A 21047-nucleotide genomic window follows, 5' to 3' on the forward strand; every position below is an offset into this window, starting at 1 on the left:
GAGGACCCCTGTCCACATGAGCCCGCTCTCCAGCCCATTTGTCAGGGAGGTGCCATCTGGTTTGCTGGGTCAGGTTTTGAGGCATTAATTACACCAAATCCATAAAATGTGGCTCCTGGGACCGGTCTCCAAAGCTGACCTCCCCAGCAGCTTGGCACCATCTGGTCCTGGGCCAAGGAGAGCTGGGCCTGCCATGCTCACCTCTGACCTGTAACAGTTGATTTTGGAGCTGACCGATGGTGGTGGTCGAGAACACTGTATCTCAAGTGGCGTTTCCTTTCTGCCCAGCCTGACCTGCAGGCCCCTTGCTCCCCAGCTCCTGCCCCTAGAGTTTCAAGGCTGCAGGTGGCACCTTAGGGTTTTCTCCCCCTTTTATCCACATCCCCTCTCCCCCAGATACAGGCATTACGAGCGAGTCACCTTTGGGCAGGGGTGCTGAAGGTCCTGTACCACTTCTGTCCTGGAGACAGGTGGACAGAAGGTTGGAGGGCAGGCCTAGCCTTGGAATTCTCACCAGCTGTGTCCGGCCCAGTTGGGGAGTGTGATGTTGATTCTGTGTGTACTTGAACATTGCGAAGATTCAGGGGGCATCCCTTAGGGACTGTGTCCAGAAGGCAGGAATTGATAAGACAGCTTTCAGATACCCGGGGGGCTAGGTCCGTCACATTGGGTCTCCCCGCCCCGTGCCTGTCACTTGGCTGTCCTAACCTGTGTCGTTGCTGGCGTTGACACCACAGTGAGGCGGGGCCCCTGGGCCACAGCAAGGTCCAGTACACGTCCCTTCTGCACCGTAGTCCTTATCAAAAGGCACAGGAGACCCCCAGAAATGCCCTGCCTCCCCACACTCCCCTCAGCTCCCTGGACGGTGGAAGCCACAGCGGTGTCCTGGGCATGCTGGTCAGTCAGCACCTGGCCTCTCCTGAGCCCCCATGCCGGTGCTAGCAGCAGTCTGCTCAGTGGTGGCATGCCAGCCTAGAGGCCATGAGCAGTGGCAGTGGGACATGGAACAGCACCAGGTTGTCACCTGCCTCCCTGCTTGTCATTGCTGTGACAGCCATCATGAAGGAGGATACTTAAATAGCCACAAGCACGCTGCCATCTTTGGTGGGAGAGCAGTTTCCTTAGCTGACAGGACCTCTGGATTTGAAGTAACTTCTAACAAGCAGCGTGAGCCCAGGAGGGGACAGAGGGTGTAAAGGGAAGCCACCAGGTATGGTAGCCTGGATCTCGTGGAGCCTGGCAGTTGAGCTCTGTGCCCCCTCTCCAGAGTGTTCCTACCAGGCCTGACAAGGCCAGGGGAGGTCACAGGCATCAGCCCTAGCTCAGCACAGCCATCTCTAGCAGGGTCATGGCCTCAAATTGTTTTTCTGATGTGAGTTGCCCGCGTGGGTGGCCCAGACCATCCAGACCTTGGGGAAGTGAGTTCTCTCTAGAGCCCTGTGGGCATCAGCCTACTGACCCCCTGAGTACTGGCCAGTGCCTGGGGAGGGCTAGGGGCACAGGCGTGTTGCCAGGCTCGTAGTGGATTCCCCAATCTCGAGCCGACAGCCCCGCCACGTTGTGTTCCGGGCTCTCAGTTGCTCCCTGCAAGGGCCCCATCTCAGCGCTCTGCTCTACTGGAGGGGTTTGTTGAGTCTGTTTTTGCTTCTTTCTCTTTTTGAAACTGTATCAGTCTTTAGAAAACATAGCTGAATTGTTAGAGCTCGCTAGGATACTGCCTCACCCAGGGTCTAAAGTTCCATGTTCAAGGGGAAAAAGGGAACACTGAAGCCCCTTGTCAACATTGCAGAAGAAAGACCTAGGAAACCTTGAGCAAGAAACTATATCCTGATGTTTCTGGGTGAATAAGAGCAAGCTTTTGCCAAAAAAGGCTGATCTAAGAGGACTTGCAACCTGGCCTGCTGTGTGGCCAGCGTTGCAGGTGAAGGGGAATCCAGCCTGAAACTGCTGGGTCTGCGCCTTGGGGCCCTTGGGTCACTGGAGAGTCTATCTCTCTGTCTCTTCCTCTGTCTCTCCGGTAGCGGTCCCTGCAGGGAGACCTGCCTGTTACGAAGCTACAGGAGCCCAGCTCCGGGTGGGAAAGGTGGGCGCTCAGCAGGAAATTGTAAAGGCACGCAACCTCCTCGCTACCTGACTTCACCTGTTCCTTCTCCTCTGTCATCTCCAGTGAGCCTGCCCCAATTGCCGAGGTGTCAGGAAGAATTAGTTCGAATTAGGGCCCAGGCCACTAAGCAGGAGACGGTGATGTCTCCTCCACAGCATCTGCCTGTGGTGTGGCCTGCCCCCGAGGACAGTCCCTGGCTCTGCGCTCCTTGGGGCCTGGGGCTGAGGGAGGGCAGGGGAGAGGACCCTCATGGAAGGGGCTTCAGCTGGAGGTTTCCAAACATTGGGGAAACTTGCCTTGGCTCTGCCGGCCGCCCCCTCGGTCACCTGTCTCCTCAAGTCCTGCTCAGCGGTGAGAGGAAAAGGCCACGAGGTTTGGCTCCTGCCCACTGGTAGTCCCTCTCCCCACAGTGTCTCTGTGTCAAGTGACAAAGCTATTCTTCCTGGTGACCCTGATTATATCCAGTATCTTCTAGACTATACGAATAGACCTGCTTGGTCTTTTCTCTCCTGGGCTTTTGTTTTGTTCTTTAGTTTTGCTTTTCCCTCTCCTGTCCCTTTTATTTAAATACACTGACTAGACACACAAAGCAGTTGAATTTTTATATATATATATATCTCTGTATATTGCACAGTTATAAACTCATTTTGCTTGTGGCTACACACACACACACACACACACAAAGACCTGTTAAAATTATACCTGTTGCTTAATTACAATATTTCTGATAACCATAGCATAGGACAAGGGAAAATTTTTAAAAACCAAAAAAAAAAAGAAAAAAAAACAAACGGAGAAAACAAAAAACAACAACAACAAAAACGAAAAATCAGTCTGCTGGTCACTCGTGTCCAAGCAGAGCCGTGGTCTTTCCTCGCTTCTTTCAAGGGCTTCCCAGTGCCGAGCGAAGGAGGCAGCTCCTGGATTTCGCACTGTTTTTCCCAAGCTTGTGAGTGGGGCCCCAGGGCACTGGTGTAGACAGGACAGTTCGTTTCAGTGGGTGGATGCAAGCGTGTTCCCTGGCTCTGGCGAAGCCTAGAATGTAGTTGGCACTGCCTGGTCCCCTTTGATCTCTGGGTGGGGCAGCTGGCGTTCATGGGGGTGACCTGCCCCCTGCCGACACCCTCCAGTGACCCAGTCAGAGTGATGGTGTGCAGACAGGCAGCAAGCCTCTCTACTGGTAGGGCTTGTCTCTGCCAAGTCCGGGGGCTGAATGGGAGACAGAAAGCTGTGTCTCAGTTCAGAAAGTGTGAGCTGTACCAGGTAGAACATCAGGGACCCCAGAACCACACATGTGGTCCAGCGGGCCCCCTCCAGGAGGTAGCGAAGACTCCAGAAACGTTCCTTCCTCCCCACCCCCCCCCACCATCCTATGAGTAATTGCATTTGCTTTTGTAATTCTTACCGAGCAATATCTGCTAGAGTTTAGCCGTAAGTTCTTTTTGATCATTTTTTAAGTAAGTAAAAACACCAAAAAAAAAAAAAAGAATAATATCCAGAAACTTGTTCTTCCAAAGCAGAGAGCATTATAATCACCAGGGCCAAAAGCTTCCCTCCCCGCATCATTACTTCTGAGGCCTATGTCCAAAAGAAACCCTTAGAGGCCCTTCAGGTGGCCAGGCACCCCTCAGGCCTCTGGGAGGACCTGGGCCTGGGGGCTGGGCCCCGCCTTCTGTTCAGTATTAGTGGTGGGTCCCTGCCGCTTCTACCCAGCCTGGGCCAGGGGGGCAGAGGAAGCTGCTGCGACCACTGCTGTCCAGCTTCTTGCAGATGGGTGTTGGCGTGTGTCCAGTTCTGCCCGAGATCTGAAGACAGCACCGAGTTAGCCTCAGCCGGTGACCTCTCACCTGGCCTGCCCCAGGCAGCAGGGCCCACCCAGTGTACTGTTCCTGGGTTGCCGGAAGGTAGCATGGCAAAGGCTTGCAGAACTCAAAACCTGCTCCTTCCCTTGCTCCCAAGCCCTCCTTTTCCCTTTGAGTTGTCACTGCTTCAATCAATAACAGCCGCTCCAGAGTCAGTAGTTGATGAATATATGACCAAATATCACCAGGACTGTTACTCGGTGTGCCGAGCCCTCTCCTCGTGCAGGGCTCCTGTACCCGGACACTGTACCGTGTGCTGTGTTTGCGCTCCTCCCCTCCTCCGCCCTCCCCTCGTCTCTCTGGGGTTGTTTCTGTTTGGGTTTGGTTTGGTTTTGAGTTCTCCTTTTGTGTTCCAAACATGAGCTTCTCTCTACTGGTCCTCTTAACTGTGGTGTTGAGGCTTCTATTTGTGTAATTTTCGGTGGGTGAAGGGAATTTTGCAAAGTAAATCTCTTCTGTGTTTGAACTGAAGTCTGTATTGTAACCATGTTTAAAGTAATTGTTCCAGAGACAAATGCTTCTAGACACCTTTTCTTTACCAACAAAAGAATTCAGAGGGAGGGGATGGTAACCAGAAGGAGAGGGGCTGTCCTCTTGCCCCAGGAGGGGGAGAGCCAAAAACAGGACCCCCTGCCCAGATCAGCCAGAAGCCACCCAAAGAAGTGACACCTAGAGCTGACAAAGTGAATAGCTGACGTGCTGCCATTTGTGAAGTCAGAGCAAAACCAGGTTTTGGTCCACTCCCAGATTAATAGCATCAGGATTATCTTTTTAAGGACAGACAAGGTTGACGTTCCTATAAGGGGAGCCAGGAGGGGTGTGAGCGGAACCAACCACACCTCGGTGGGAGAAGGTCAGGGTGGGCCTGCGGGGCAAGGCTCGGCCTGAAGGTGGGCGTCTCCCAGGAGACCTCCACTGTGGCCACAGGTCAGGCGTGTGTGGACATGGCATTATGATTCGGGGGGGACATTACTGTTCGGGGTACCATCATCAAATCCACCCCGCCCCACAGTGCAGGACACTAATGTAACCTCTGGATTCCCCACTTTCCTGGACGAAGAGATGATGATGGGGTGGGGGGGTGCACACCCTTGGCTGTCATCTGATCCCCAGCAAAATTTGGATACAAGAAACCCCCCTTCTCGTTTCATGGCAAAACCCGATCCTCTTGAGTAGCCGTTACCTCCCAGACACTATTGAGGACTGACGAAACAGGGTGGCCACGTGCTCCCTTAGCGCCCGGGGTCCCCCCCCCCTTCGAGGACAGTGCTGACCATTCGGGCATGGGGCTTAGGAATGAGAAGAACCAAGCAGGATCACCGCCCCCTCCTGAGTCGCAGGGACCCTGGTCACCCTGTGCAGAGGGAGCAGGCTCCAGCCCAGGAGGAAAAGGGCTGGAAAAGTGTGTATGGGGTGAGGGGAGTCACCCAGGACAGACTTGGCTGGAGATGATCTCCAAAAGCCCTCTATCGCATTCACCTTCAGTTTTTGTGTTTTGGGACAATTACTTTAGAAAACTTAAGTAGATCGTTTTAAAAACAAAAAAAATATTGATTGCTTTTTTGTAGTGTTCAAAAAAAGGTTCTTTGTGTATAGCCAAATGACTGAAAGCACTGATATATTTAAAAACAAAAGGCAATTTATTAAGGAAATTTGTACCATTTCAGTAAACCTGTCTGAATGTACCTGTATACGTTTCAAAACACCCCCCACTGAATCCCTGTAACCTATTTATTATATAAAGAGTTTGCCTTATAAATTTACATAAAAATGTCCGTTTGTGTCTTTTGTTGTAAAACCAAGTGATTTTTTCATAAGGTTCTTTTACTATTTGAAAAGATGGGCAGCACGCAGTTTTATTTTATTTTTGTAAGTTTTTTAATACGTGTGAAAGCCAAGAATACTCAGCATGCCTTTCTAAGTGACGCGTTCGCACCTTTTGTTGGGAAGTACTGTATCCTGTGCTGTTAGCATTCTCGATAAATCTCTCTGTGAAAGTGACTCCAGGTCTGGGCTTTCATTATCAAGACAGCTCCCAGGACAGCAAGGTGGGGCACTTCCTGGGAACACACAGAAGCCAGCTGCTTTCTGGGCACCCTGGGGAGGACAGGGCACTGGCCGGCACCCCGCACTGGCCTGCCTCAGGGTCCACCTGCCCAGAGGGGAGCTCTGAGCCGGCAGGTGGGAAGGGCCTTCTGCAGGGCAGCATCCTGGCTGTCCCCGATGGGCTGTGGGGCTTTTGGAAACCTCCCAGCTCTGACTCCTCCGGTGCCTCCTACCTGAGACCCTCCTCTGGTGCCTCCTGCCTGAGACCATTCCAAGGTCTCTGCTGACTTGCTCCTGGCTCGGAGGACGCGCTGCCTCCCCCCACCGGCTTCTGATGAGGTGGATTGCTCTCAGGAGCTCGTGGTTTCCCTACAGCTGTCCTTTATCAGGCTGCCGATGGCTTGGAGATGAAAAGAACTGCTTAGAGTTCAGCACCACAGGTACATGTATGTGAACACAGCTACTTGGAGGTGCACTCGAGCGTCCTGGCCTTAAATGGTAAAACAGAGGGTTAACATTCATGGCGTGTGTGTATCCTGAGCATCTCTGAGGTGCCAGGGCTGTCCCGGGAGCTGCAGTCCAGCAGAATTGGAAGTGGGACCAAGTCCCAGTTCACTTAGTGTGTGTGTGCCCACTAGTTCCCTCCACAGCTTGGGAGTCTCGGTAAGAGCTGTCCCTATGGGAAGCCACTGGGGCTCAGGGCATGGCTGGCCTCTTGTGGAGTGGCTGCAGCTTCTGGGAAGAGGCTGCCATGGAGGTGCGTCTCAGGCTGACCTGGTTTCTGCAAACCACTCTTGAAGTCTCTGGATGGACAGCCTGCGGGCGGGGAGGGTGGCAGCCCTCAGGGGTCAGGATCAAGTGGACAAGGGGGTGGCTAGCAAAGACCTGCCTTTCAAGCTGGCGTCCAGCTGGAAAAAACAGAAGAGGAAGGTGCCCTGGCTGCTTGGCGGGAGGCGGGGAGGGGTGTCGGGGAAGCAGATGAGTGCTGAGGCTGAAGGACGTGCCAGGGGACTCCAGGCCAGCTTCCAGCTACCTGAGTATCTGCTGGATGGAGCTGCAAGTGCAAACCCATGAGGGTGGGAGCCCTGGCACATTCTCGGAACCCCAAGGAGTTGTGGCTGGGTTAAGGCTGCTGCCAAGTGCCAAGAGTGAGACAGGTAGGCAGGAAAGCGCCACACGGTGACAACGTCAGAAGCCGTGCTGAAAAGCTGCAATCCCTCAGAGGGCTTCAGGAACCCCGGAAAGGTCTTAAGCAGAAAAATTGGTGTGAAGTGCTTTGTGTCTAAGGAAGACCCCTGAGCTGAGAGGAGGCAGGGAAGCATGTTCGTTTAGGTTCATCTAGGTCAGAGCCCCGTGGGGAAGAGAGGAACTCCAGAGAAGTTCAGAGAGGTAACAGTTTCCTGGTGGCTGCTACTGTGGCTGCTACTGCTACTGCGAATGATGGAGGCATGCCGGAGGCCTGTGGGGAGACGCCAGATAGGCCAAGTATGGCGCTCAGTGAGCTTCAGAGAAAAGGGTGGGAGCTGCCAGAGCCCGCCATCCTCAAGCGTGACAAGAGGGAGGAGGGCAGCCGGAGTGAAGGTCTGTCTCTAAGAGAGTAGTAAACACGTTTTCTGTGCTAGCGGAAGGAGCCAGCGAAGAAGAAAAGAGGGCAGCTGCTGCAAAGACCTAACCACCGCTGGAGCAGGTTCCGGGAGGGCCAAGAAAAGATGGGATCCAGGGCCCAGGGGGTGGGTGGAGATGCTGCGAGCTTCCAGATCGTTCTTCCTGCCCCCAGCCTCACAAGCCAGCTGCAGAGAGTCAGCCGGGAGCCCTGGTGTGACCCACATCTGACCCTGGATGTCTTGACCCCTCTCCACCACTTTCCCCACGAAACAGAAACCTAAAGAGGACCAGCCAGCGGCTCTCCGAAGCCCCGCTTCTAGCCCTTTCTGGAAGGCCTTCGCTGTGTCCATCGTCCCTGGGGCCGAGAAGCGCTCTCCTGCAGCCCTCGGAGCCCTCCTCCTCCGGGAAGCTCACCCGTCCGCCTCGCCGGGCCCCGGGGCGAGGCCTCCGGGAGGCGTGACCGCGCGCGGCGCCCCCGTGTGGCCGGGGCTGGCGGCGGTGGCGGCGGCCCCGGGTGCCGCCCCTTCCGGCCCGCCGGGCGTCGCACGAGGCCGCCTTAAAGGGGAAGTGAGTCAGTGTTCGCGGACCCGGCCGGCCGAGGCCCGCGCCCGCCGCGGCCCGGAGAGGCCCCGGCCCGGCGGCGGCGGCGGCGGCGGCGGCGGCGGCGGCGGCGGCGGCGGCGGCGGCGGCGGCGGCCATGGCCGGGGGGCCGGGCCCAGGAGACCCCGCGGTCCCCGGCGCCCAGCACTTCTTGTACGAGGTGCCGCCCTGGGTCATGTGCCGCTTCTACAAAGTGATGGACGCCCTGGAGCCCGCCGACTGGTGCCAGTTCGGTGGGTGGCCGCAGGCCGGCAGGGGCGGGCCGGGGCGGGCCGGGGAGCCGCGCGGGGCCCGGACGCCGCGGCCTGACGCCCCCCTGCCCCGCAGCCGCCCTGATCGTCCGCGACCAGACCGAGCTGCGGCTGTGCGAGCGCTCCGGGCAGCGCACAGCCAGCGTCCTGTGGCCGTGGATCAACCGCAACGCCCGCGTGGCTGATCTCGTGCGCATCCTCACGCACCTGCAGCTGCTGCGGGCGCGGGACATCATCACTGCTTGTGAGCGCGGCCCCGGAAAACCCCGGAACCCCCAGGACCCTGGGACAGGGGCCGCCCAGGGCTTGCCTCGGAGCTCCTCCCTCCAGCCTGGGCCTAACGTCCTTCCCTCCCCGGCCTCCCAGGGCACCCTCCCGCCCCGCTTCTGCCCGCCAGCACCACCTCCCCGACACCCAGCAGCATCTCCACACCCTCCGAGGCTGCGGTTCCCGGCCACCGGAAGTTGCCGTCTCTGGCCTCCACCTTCCTCTCCCCAGGTAAGAAAACCCGGGTTGGCCTGATGAACCTCAGGAAAGGACCCCCTTGCTCCTGGCCACCCCAATAGATCCTGCCACTGGCCTCTGCCTGCCTTTCACTGGTGTCTTTGCGAAGCTTTTCCAGGCTCCCAGACTCACTCTGACCCCGAGCTCTGCCCTGGACCAAACCCAGCTGCCCACCAGCCACCATTGCCATCTCCAGCCCCCTCATCTACCAAGGTAGGTGGGTCCTGCCCCCCACCCAGAGGTTTGATGCCAGCAAGCAGTGACAGCTGCCTTTGGTCCCCTGGGCCACCCCAGGCAGCCCAGCAAGGGTGGGCTGAGGCAGAGGGGAGGATATGGGACCTCACCTGATACAGGGTCTCTTCCCACAGCCCAGCCCGGAGAGCCCCATGCCCCTCCTGCCGGCGGCCCCCTCCTCTTCGTTCTGCTGGCCCCTCCATGAGATTTGCCAGGGCACCCACGACTTCTCAGAGGAGCTCAAGATCGGGGAGGGCGGCTTTGGCTGTGTGTACCGGGCAGTGATGAGGAACACCGTCTATGCTGTGAAGAGGCTCAAGGAGGTGTGTGGAGCATCCTCGCCAGGGCCCTCAAGGGCTGTTCCCAGACTCGGGCTTTTGTGGTCCTCCCCCACCCCCTTCGCAACCCCACAGGGTTCCTTCAGCCCTCTGATTTCACAGTCCAGGGCCCCCAGGCCCGTGCTCCTTCTGGGCCCAGAACAGGTGGCGGGGGGTGGGGGGCATGAAGTCCGGGCCACAGGAGTCTCACACTGCCAGTCCCCCCTGCCTCATTCTCCCCGAGGGCTGCAGGAGGCTGACCTGGAGTGGACCACAGTGAAGCAGAGCTTCCAGACCGAAGTGCAGCAGCTGTCGCGGTGAGCCTGCAGGCAGGGGCAGGGCCCCACCAGGACCACATGTCCGGGGACCTGGCTCCCCATTGGTCTGCAGCCTGCCAGGCCCAGGCGAGCTGGGAAACCTGGTTAGGGACCATCAGCACCCTACACCACCCCCCAACAATGGCCAGATGGAAGGCGTGCTGGATGCTGGGAGCAGAGCACTGAGACTCCACTGTTTCAAATAGGTTTCGTCACCCCAACATTGTGGACTTTGCCGGCTACTGTGCTCAGAGTGGCTTCTACTGCCTTGTCTATGGCTTCCTGCCCAATGGCTCCCTGGAAGACCGCCTCCACGTCCAGGTAAGCCTTGCCTGGCCTGGCCTGGCACACTGTGTCACTCTTGGCACCTGGTCCAAGCGGGACATGGGGCTGGGGTCCTTGGCCTCAGTGATCGGGACCTCTTCATGCTTGGAAGCCAAGCTCATGGGGCCTCTGAAAGGGGCCCCATCTGCTCCCCTGGGCAAACAGAGTAGCGGAAGGATCTTGGCGGCATTGCCCAGAGGGCAAGAGGCAATGGACAGCCCCTGGGCCCCATCTAGAGAGGCGCCCGCAGGACACAAGGGCTGACCAAGCCCAAGACAGGAGCATCTCTGACCTGACACTTTAGCGGTCAGGGGAAGCATGGATGGGCATCAAAAACGGTGGCTCCACGGTCTCCCCTTTCTTCCTTGTGCCCCTCCAGACACAGGCCTGGCCCCCTCTCTCCTGGCCTCAGCGACTGGACATCCTTCTGGGCACAGCCCGGGCAATTCAGTTCTTACATCAAGATAGCCCCAGCCTCATCCATGGAGATGTCAAGAGGTGAGGCGGGGACACGGCCAGTCCCTGGGGGCCTTTGAGGGTGGCAAGAGCCCTATGGCAAGGGGTGATGCTCCCACACCTCCCGCCAGCAGGGACTGGGGGTGCCTGCTGCCTGGTCCCTAGGAGCCTGGCCCTGAGTGATCCCCCTGAGAACAGGGGACGTCAGGGCTGGGGTCTGAGGGTCACTGAGCACCCAGTGTGGGCCAGGGGTGGACATGGAGGCCAAGGATGGGTTCCACTGGTGAACAGGGCCTCAACTGCAGGATGGGGCTCTGGGGGCCACTTGCTCGGAGCCCCAAGTGGCCAGAACACCATGAGCACGGGCCACAATCCGCCACTGAGGTGCACGTCAGTGGCTCCGGTCTGATTGTCTCAGGACCAGGCAGGGGGCAGTAGGTGCAGGGGTGATGAGTCGCAGAGAGGGCTAAGGCCAGGCTGATGCCACCGCCTTCCGTCCCCAAGTTCCAATGTCCTTCTGGATGAGAGACTGATGCCCAAACTGGGGGACTTCGGCCTGGCCCGTCTCAGCCGGTTTACAGGGGCCAACCCCGGCCAGAGCAGTAGTGTGGCCCGGACTCGGACGGTGCGTGGCACCCTGGCCTACCTGCCTGAGGAGTACGTGAAGACCGGGAGGCTGGCTGTGGACACCGACACCTTCAGCTTTGGCGTGGTGAGCTGCGGGGCCCTCGACTGGCCTGGGGGTGGGGGGCTGCAGCCCTCGGAGAATCCTCCAGCAGGGCTGACCAGCTTCAGATCCCGGGACCCGTCTTCCCCAGCTCGGGCGCCCTGCGCAGCTCCACACCTTCATGTCTGTCGTTTTCCATTCCTCTCCTCCACGTGGGCCCTCCAGACCCCCTGAGCTTGAGTCCCACGTGCAGTTTCTCAGCGGCCCCAGTCTGCAGCCTGCTCTCTCTGCAGGTGCTGCTGGAGACCTTGGCCGGCCAGAGGGCCGTGAGGATGCATGGCGCCCAGCCCAAGTATCTGGTGAGCCTCCTCCCGAGGCAGGTGGGGAGAGAGAGAGGGAGGGAGGAACAATCCGGAACGTGGGGCTGCCAGCCCGGCCTCTGCTGACTCATTGTTGAGAGTAGGCAGGGCCCCAGACAGTTGCATCTGCCTGGCTGGGGACAAACCTCTCTGTCCCCGGCAAGTACCACAGGCCCTTCCAGACCCCACCTAGGTTTGGCGAGGTTGGGGGGGTGGTCAGGGTGGGGGGTTGCAGCCCGATCACAGTGGAAAACAGAATCAGGGGACCTGGGAGAAGCAATGGTTGGGAATCGGACCACGTCCCCCCTCACCCCAGATGCCTTCTCTGGGTTTTGCGGGGCAGGTCTATTCCTCCGCAGACTGACCCAGAGCCCAAAATCCAGCTCCTCTCTGCTTAGTCAGCAGGATCCTTCACACTGTATAAGCCGGTGTGTTGCCCGGGCTCGGGGCTGTTTCCATCCATTCCCGGGTCTCGAAGGGATCTCTGCCAGAGCCGGGCACCAAATAGATCTGCACTCGGGCCCATCGTCGACACCGCAGTGGCGCAGCATGCCAGACCCCACAGGGTGCCTGCCACGGCTTCTCTGGGCAACCACCAAAAAGCTCTTTTAGAACTGTGAGGAGGTGGTGGAACCCCTTTACCCTCGCCATGCTTGGGATGAAGGCCCAGATCCTTGACGTGGTTGCCAGCTTGCTGTCTGTCCTCCAGACCTGGCGGCTCCCTGTTCCTCTGCCTGAGAGGCCACGCCCCGCCCCCCCCCCCCGCCCCCCGACCCCAGGGTCTGCTCCTGGTCCTTCCTGTCTGGTCCTGTCCCTCCCCATCTCCATGGGGCTCTCCCCTCTGAGCCCTGCCCTCTCTGGCTAGTTGCTGTCTTTTGATCAGAGCCCGAGTGTTACTTGCTTGGGCCCCCCCCATCGAAACCCCTGGGGAGGCCTCCCTGCTGTGGTTTCCCCTGGTTTTCGAAGCATATCGACGTCTCTCCCCTCTCAGGAAGTCAGCTCTGTGAAAGCCAGCCCAGGTGCTGGGCGTGTGGCTGGATCCCGGGGGCCCAAGTCAGCGCTGAGCATATGCAGATGAGGGCCGGGGATGGCAGCGCAAGGCACGGCCCACGGGGGCCAGACTCACGTTGCATGTCCCACAGAAAGACTTGGTTGAAGAGGAGGCAGAGGAGGCCGGGGTGACCCTGAAGGGCACCCAGACCGCAGTCCAAGGTGGGCCAGCCGCAGACACGTGGGCCGCCCCAGTTGCCGCCCAGATCTACAAGAAGCACCTGGACCCCAGGCCAGGGCCATGCCCACCAGAACTGGGCCTGGCCCTGGGCCAGCTGGCTTGCTGCTGCCTGCACCGCCGGGCCAAGAGGAGACCCCCGATGACCCAGGTAGTCCTGTGAGCTGGGGGTATGGGAAGTGCTTGAGATGCCAGTCTCCACATGTTGCTCAACTGCCCTTTGGTTTGGCTTGAACCCCCACTGAACCCAGCCAGGTACAGAGAGGGAGGCGATCGGCTTTTTACTGCGCCCCCTTCTGGGTGCCTTGCGCCACTGCATCTGCCTTTTTTGTGTCCCTTCCACCTCTTTGTCTCTCTTTTATTTATTTATTTTAATTGGAGGCTAATTACTTTACAATATTGTGGTGGTTTTTGCCATACATTCAACATGAATCAGCTGTGGGTGTACTTGTGTTCCCCATCCTGAACAACTCCCCCCACCACGTCCCTCCCCATCCTATCCCTCATTTGTCTCTCTTGAGAAAAGAAAGAAGCATCATTGAGGGCATCAAGGCAACAAGGTTTGCTTTCTCAAAGACAAAGAGAAGCTGTTCTCAGTCCTTAGCTTTAGTGACAACGATTCTCTTCTCTGGCCCTGACCTGGAGCTGCCCTGCAGTTCCACCACCCTCTGTGAGGACCTGGACAGGGCCACTCACCCTGAGAGCCCCGGTCCCTCCCTGCAGGTGTACCAGACACTGGAGGAGCTGCAGGTGGTGGTGGCAGGGCCATGCCTGGAGCCAGAGGCTGCCAGCCACAGCCCCCCTTCCCCGCAAGAGAACTCCTACGTGTCCACCAGCGGGAGCGCCCTGAGCCGTGCCAGCCCCTGGCAGCCCCTGGCGGTGCCCTCGGGGGCCCAGGCCCAGGCTACAGACTGGCCGCACAAAGGTGCCAACCAGCCCGTGGAGAGTGACGAGAGCATGTCTGACCTCTCTGCTGCCCTGCACTCCTGGCATCTGAGCCCCAGCTGCCCTGCGGGCCCAGGGGCCCCCAGCTGGGTGCCAGCACCCCTCGGGCAGGCTGCCTGCACCCAGGGGGGTGCCGCCCGAGAGTCGAGCTGCGGGAGCGGCCCGGGTCTCCAGCCTACAGCTGTGGAAGGTACCAGCAGGGGAACCAAAGGCCTCCTTTCCGGGCAAACCCCATCCTCCTGACCCCAGCCTTCTGGGAGGAGAGACCCAGGACCCGCCATGAAGCTCCATCTGTCCTTAGCAAGTTGCAGGCTGCCATCTTGGGTTGGGCTGCTCGCCTGACCCCAGGAAGGTCCAAAGAAGGACCATCCCGGGCCATCTCGTCTCACTGGGCCATGCCCCCAGCTGGCTGAGGATAGGCCAGGAGTAAGGCAGGCCCAGTCCATGACTAGGCTCCAGGCCTTGCCCACAGACAGAGCGCTCAGGACCTCTGTCCTTTGAGAGGGCAGGGAGGGAACTAGGCTGGGGATGGGGAAGGCTCACGAGGCCAGCAATGAGTGTCAGCAGGGAGTTCCCAGAGGCTCAGGGGGTCCTCTCTCCACCCCAGGACCCCTCCTGGGCAGCTCCACATCCTCGCAGCCCCCGCAGATCGTGATCAATCCGGCGCGACGGAAGATGCTGCAGAAGCTGGCATTGTATGAGGACGGGGTCCTAGACAGCCTGCAGCTCCTCTCGTCCAGCTCTCTCCCAGGTACCCTCCAAGAACAGTGGCCTTTGAGAAGTCATGTGCCCTGGGCACAGCCCGGTCCTGTCCTGTCCCACCTCCCTGTCCTGCCAATACTCCCCCTCCCCGTAGTCCAGGATTGCCCGTGCCCGTACTTCCAAAACATACGAATCCCCTGCTGGGCAGGTTCCATTCAAAGAAATGCTGCTGAGGAATGGAAACCACTAAGTCCAGAGAGCGCCCCAGGAGCAAGGGCTAGGGCAGCCCCACTGTCGGCTAACCGACTGGCATTTCCTACCCACTGTGCAGACTCGGGCCAGGACCTGCGGGACAGGCAGGGGCCCGAAGAGAGAGACGAGTTTCGGAGCTGAATCGCCCGCCTGGGCCGATCCCCAAACCTGGAAGTCCAAGTTCTCATGGTCGAAAGTTCTCACGGCCCTCAACCCCTTGGCAGCCCACGGGCATTGGGGGTGGGGGGATTCCATCTGCCTGGAGGAGGGTGTTTGGTGGCCCTGGCACTTTTGGGGTGTGGGCACAGGCTGGGCTTGGAGCCCCCCGCCCTGAGTAGGGCAGGGACATCTTCATGACCTGTCCTCAGTCCAGCATCTGTGGAAGCAGAAGGCCGCTGGCCCTGGAGGGGCCAAGGAGGAGCTAGAGTGGGCACTGCCAGTTGGGCAGGGCATCTGTAGCCCAGGGCTATAGGGCACAGAGCCATCGAGGCAGGGCCCCTCCCAGCCTTGTAACTGGGAAAGACACAGGTCTGGCTGGCCCGTGGTTCAGTCCACAAGCTGGAAGTGGGGGTTCCAAGAGGCCCCGGGGAGTCCCACAGTGCCTCCCACCAGGCCAGTGTCTGCAGGCTGCCCTGGAGGACCAGGAGCTGGTCCGCTACCCAGGCCACCCCTCGGTGCTGTGGACAGTCATGGAGCCAGGCTAGGCTCTCCAGACCACAGGCTCCGCCCCTGGGCACAGCTTGTGGCAGAGGGGTCACGCCCCCCCACTCCAGGTTTGGCTTGGCACACACCTTGTGTCACCCAGACAGTGAGAAGCCCCAAGAAGGCAGGAAGTCGGGAGCCAGGCAGACAGGAAGAAAAAAGACAAGGGGACTCTGAGTTTTCGGAGCAAGTCAGGGTTTGTGTCACTGAGTGTCTCTGAGAGCAGCCCAGGGCTGTAGCAGAGGCTCCAGATGCTTCTGTGTCTGCAGTCGTGAGTCACACTACAGGCCCCACGTAAGCGAGGCATCGGTGGAATCCAAGTTGTCCTGGAGTAATAAAAGCTTACCCTTCCATCTCTGGCTGTACTCGTAGACTTTGTGGCAAAGCCCTGAGCTTGTCCAGGGACTTTGTTCTCAGGGTTCTTGACTGTCCAAACCCAGACACCAGTCTCCCACCCCACCCCCAAATCCTCTGCAGGTACTTGCTTCCTCTCCCAGTAAGCCACCATGCTGGTGACAGGTCACACAACACTACTACCCAGCAGTACTTTCACAGGGTGTTACCTTTTCCCCTATGTTACACATTTTTATTGTAAATGGCATCTTTATTTCCTTTTCTAACTGCTTGTTACTCCTGTATGGAAGCACAGTTGAGTTCTGTCCATTGGCTGTGCTTTCTGTCACCTTGCTTCAATTTACACATTAGCTCTAATAGTTTGGTAAATACCGTGGGATGGTTTATGCACACAACCATCTCATGTGCAAATAAAGACTGATTCACCTCTTCCTTTCCATTCTGTATGCTGTTCTTTTTTTCATTTATTTCTTTATTTTTTTGTTTGGCTATACCGTGCTTAGTTCCCTGACCAGGGATTAAACCCAGGCCCATGGCAGTGAAAGTGCAGAATCCTAAACACCGACCCACCAGGGAATTCCCTTTGTTCTTTTTCTTACCTTGTTACACTAGCTAGGGCTTCTGGTCTGGTATTGAATAGAAGTGGTGAAAGGGGACATCCTTGCCTTGTTCTCAGTATTAGGTGCAGAGTGTTATATTTCACCGTGAAGTATGATGCTACCAATAGAATTGTCATAGGTGTGTTTTGTCAATGTGGTAAACCCCATAAGTTGATTTTCAAATATTAAACCTATTTTATATTTCTTAGATAAAATTAGCACTTGGTCATGATGTTACCCTTTTATATATTGCTAAATTCCATTTGCTAATATCATTTTGAGAATTTTTGCATCTGTTCATGAGGGATACTGATTTGTAGTTATCTTATAATATCTTTACCTGGTTTTGCTATCAGATAGGCTTTCATGCAGAGAAGGCGATGGCACCCCACTCCAGTACTCTTGCCTGGAAAATCCCATGGACAGAGGAGCCTGGTAGGCTGCAGTCCATGGGGTCGCAAAGAGTCGGACACGAGTGAGCGACTTCAGTTTCACTTTTCACTTTCATGAATTGGAGAAGGAAATGGCAACCCACTCCAGTGTTCTTGCCTGGAGAATCCCAGGGACGGGGGAGCCTGGTGGGCTGCTATCTATGGGGTCGCACAGAGTCAGACACGACTGAAGCAACTTAGCAGCAGCATCAGGCTTTCATAAAGTAAGTTGGAAAGTGTTTCCTTCTCCTCCTAGGTTGTTAAAGGGCTCATATATGCTTAAGTGTTACTCCTGTAAATGTTTGATGGAATCACCAGTGAAGTCCTATGCATCTGGAGTTTTCTTTTTTTCTTCTCTTTTTTTTTTTGAGTTTTCTTTGAGGGAAGGGTTTTCATTATAAATCCAGTTTCTTTAATTAGATATCAGGCCCTTTAGATTTTGTTCATGTGTCAGTTTTAGCAGTTGGTGTCTTTCAAGGAATTTGCCCGTTTCATCTAAGTTGACATGAACTTAATAATGCCCCCTTACCCTTTGATGTCTGTAGGATATATAGCAACAGCCCCTCTATCATCCCCAATACTGGTAATTTGTTTGTTTCCTTTTTCTGAATTTATTTTATTTTTAGCTGTGCTGGATCTTCACTGTTGCATACAGGCTTTCTCCAGTTGTGGCGCATGGAAGCTACTATTTGTTGGGGTGCACAGAGGCTTCAGTAGTTACGGCTCATGGGCTGAGTTGCTCTGCGGCATGAGGGATCTTTCTGGACGGGGATTGAAGTCATGTCTCCTGCTTTAGCAGGTGGACTCCCAACCACTGGGCCACCAGGGAAGTCCCATGTCTTTCCGTTTTTTTTTTTTTTTTTTTTTGGATCAGCCTAAATAGAAGCTTATCGATTTTATTGATAATTTCAAAGAAGCAAGTTTGGTTTCACTGATTTTTCTCTATAGTCCATTTTCTCTCTTTTAAGTTCCACTATCATGTCCTTTCTTTTACTTGTTTTGGAGTAATAAATCTTTTGGGGGGTTTAATTTGCTCATCTTTTTTTCCAGCTTCTTAAAGTATAATCCTAAATCAGTGACTTTAAAAGTTTCTTTTTCTAATATAAGCATTTAAGGCTATAAATTCCCTTTGAGAATACTGTTAAGCCGCATCCTACTGATTTAGATATGTTGTTTTCATTGTCATTCAATTCATAATGTTTTCTACTTTTCCTTGTGATTATTTTCTTTAACTAATGTCTTAGAGGTGTATTTAATTTCCAAATATTTCAGGATTTTACAGATACCTGTATGTTTTGTGTTTTTTTAATTCTGTTGTGGTCAGAGAATTTACTCTGTATAGTTGCATTCCTTTGAAAATAATTGAGACTTGCTTCATGACTTAACATATGGTTTAGCTTGATGAATGTTCCATGTCTGTTTGGAAAGAGTGTATATTTGGCAGTTGGGTGGAGTATTCTGTAAGTGTCAGGTCAAGATGGTTGACGGTGTTTGAGTCTCTGGATTGCAGTCTCCAGCTGTAACTCCATCTTTCACCTTTCAGTTCTTTTAGATTTTGCTTCATGTATTTTGACATTCTCATTGGGTACATACACGTTTAGGATAGTGTTCTTTATAAATTGGCTCTTTCAATATCATGAAATGCCCCTCTTTATCTCTGCTAATGTTCTTTCTTTTGATGTCTGCTTTGTCTGGTGTGGATATAAGTGGCTACTCTCAACTTCCTTGCGCTTAATTTGTTCCCTGGTATAGCCTTTTTTTTTCAGTTCTGTGTCTTTGAATTTAAAGTGCACTTATAGACGCATATGGTTCAGTGCCACTTTTTGTTTTGGTTTATCTTTTTTAACCAGTTTCATAATCTCTACCTTTTTAATTGATCTGTTTAGGCCATTTACATGTGATAGTGAGGTTTCAGTCTATCAACTGCTTTTTATTTTCTGTTTGTCACATCTGTCCTTTGTTCCTCTTTTCCTCTGTCCCTAATATCTTTTGATTAATCACGTTTCTTATATTCTATTATTTCTTTCCTGTTGGCTCGTTGCTCTAATAACTGAGACCAGTGGTTCTACTCAGGAGCTGCATCATATCCTGGGCATCATATCCTGGAAAGTACCTCTAGGCAGAAATGCCAGGCTGCTCGTAGCGGTCACGACATTTGTTTTCCTTCTGATCACAGTCTGATACTGCCGTTGTCCAATATCTAAAAATAGTTGTTTCGAATATTTTGTCTAGTTTTCTAGTTGTTCACGATGAGAGGGCTATTCTGGCTGGAATCACAACATTCCCCTCTTTTCTGAGGAATTCTTCAGTCCTAAGATGACCCCATCTTTCTCCTGCAGGATCCATTTGTTCCTCACTCCTGGATCTACTTTCATCAAATATGTTCTAGTAGCTTCCAGTCTTTCTTTTTTTTCCAGTCTCATGTGATTTGATTTTAATTTCTCTTGAAATGCAGTAGGTTAACAATGTTTCAGGTGTACAACAGTGTTTCACTTATACACTATAAATATATCTATCCTTCTCACTTATACACTATAGATATATCTGTTCTTTTTTAGATTCTTTTCCATTATAGGTCAGTCACCACAAGGTATCGAGTAGAATTCCCCATGCTATACAGTAGGTTGGTTAGTAGCTTGAACCATTCCTTTGACGTAGCACCTCTCTCCAAATCATAACCCCAATTTTCTATTCCTCTTTATGGACAAAGTTCTCAAAATAATTGTCTCTTTTCTTACTTTTTTCCCATTTCCTTTTCAAACCCTTCTAATCTGGCTTCGACCTGCCCACTCCACCAAAGTGATGTCCAAGACACCACTGACCATGTTTCTGAATCTTGTGACTCCCTTCTGACTTCATCCTCCAGGCCTCTGGGTGCCACCTCTGCGATGTTGCCTGCTCTCTCCTTTATGCCACCCCTTCACTACCTCCACTCACTCCTTTTCACCCAGATGCCTACCAGACATGTCCTCTTTGATGTCTCACAGGTGCCGTAAACCTAAATGACAAAATAGAACATTGGATTCCCAGCTCACTGATGTTGTTTGGCTATAGACAGCCAGGTGACAGCCACCACTGAGATCTAAGTCAGCACCAGTTATCTATTGTCCCAAATAACCACCTCAAAACAGGCTGAAACGATGACATTTATTTTGCGAACCCGCAACGTGGGCAGGCCTCTGATGGGTACAGCTCAGTGTCAGCTGGAGTAGCCAGAAGGCTGGTTGCTGGGACCACTCAGGCTTCTGCACATGTCTGGTGGTTGACACTGGGGATTTGCCAAGTACCCTGCCGAGGCTGGGACACCTATCTGCGCATACTGCTTCTTCATGGCCACGTGGTTTCTTCCCAACATGGGGGCTTGCTTCTAAGCGTGAGCCCCTCGAGATGGCCTGCTGGAGGCCATATCACTAGTTTGGGTCTGGTTTCCACTGCATCCTCAAGGGGGAAGCAATTACAGTCCAGCTTTTGGTGTGAGGAGTGTCAGAGGATTCATGGATGTGTTGAAAACCAGCACGGGCATTTCCTTACACAAAGAAGACCACTTTGCTGGCTTCAAACACAGAAGGGTCTGCTGTGTCCTTGAACTTCCCAGAAATGGAACCGCGTAGATGGGCCCTGTTGTGGCTAGCTTCTTTCGCTCAGCATGTTGTTCAGAGACGCAGCTGAGCGGTAGCAGCAGACAGGCCTTCATGCCTACATGCTCTTCCATTGAACATGCAGACCACATTTTACCCCTTCTCCCCTTCATGGATGTCTGGGTTGCTTTCAGTCGGGGGCTGGTATAAATAAAGGTGCCGTGAACATTTCTGTCAGTGTCTTGGTGATGGATGCCTGCATTTCTCTTGGATGTTCTATACACTAGGGTTTTAGCCTAGAGGCAGAACCACTATTGGTTACAGATAGGGTTCGGCCTGCCGGGGTGTGTGAGGCTGTAGCTTCTGCCTCTCTTGGACCTCAGGTCAGCAGGCCTGGCTTCTGGAAAGGAGAGACAGCCATTCGTGGGAAAGCAAACCCCAGTGAAGCCTGCATTGGTCTCACCATATCCCCATGGTGCAAACAGCCCACAGACAAGCCAGTGCACAAGGTCACGCACGCAGCAACCCGCAGGCACGCTTCCCACAGTTCTCAACTCCAAACCACAAAGGCACTCCGCCCTCCACCAGCCTTCCTACCCCCTCCTCATCT

General features: G+C 54.9%; 1 protein-coding gene across 2 annotated transcripts; it reads left to right on the plus strand.

Annotated features, from left to right (window-relative positions):
- Nucleotides 1-8197: 8197 nt before the first annotated feature.
- IRAK1 (interleukin 1 receptor associated kinase 1) lies at nucleotides 8198-16268 on the plus strand. 2 transcript variants are annotated; one of them, XM_070291896.1, is made up of 14 exons: nucleotides 8198-8450; nucleotides 8545-8712; nucleotides 8835-8966; nucleotides 9082-9185; nucleotides 9341-9529; nucleotides 9776-9840; nucleotides 10047-10161; nucleotides 10544-10662; nucleotides 11125-11332; nucleotides 11581-11646; nucleotides 12789-13025; nucleotides 13598-14009; nucleotides 14427-14570; nucleotides 14853-16268. In XM_070291896.1, the coding sequence occupies exons 1-14, from the start codon at nucleotides 8315-8317 to the stop codon at nucleotides 14912-14914; spliced, it is 2157 nt and encodes a 718-aa protein (XP_070147997.1). In that variant the 5' UTR covers nucleotides 8198-8314; the 3' UTR covers nucleotides 14915-16268. The 2 variants fall into 2 exon arrangements, with proteins under 2 accessions (XP_070147997.1, XP_070147996.1); XM_070291895.1 differs by having other exon boundaries at nucleotides 8288-8450; nucleotides 14427-16268.
- The last annotated feature ends 4779 nt before the right edge of the window (nucleotides 16269-21047 follow it).

This window comes from Ovis canadensis, chromosome X (genome assembly GCF_042477335.2).
Source record: "Ovis canadensis isolate MfBH-ARS-UI-01 breed Bighorn chromosome X, ARS-UI_OviCan_v2, whole genome shotgun sequence".
NCBI lineage: Eukaryota > Metazoa > Chordata > Mammalia > Artiodactyla > Bovidae > Ovis > Ovis canadensis.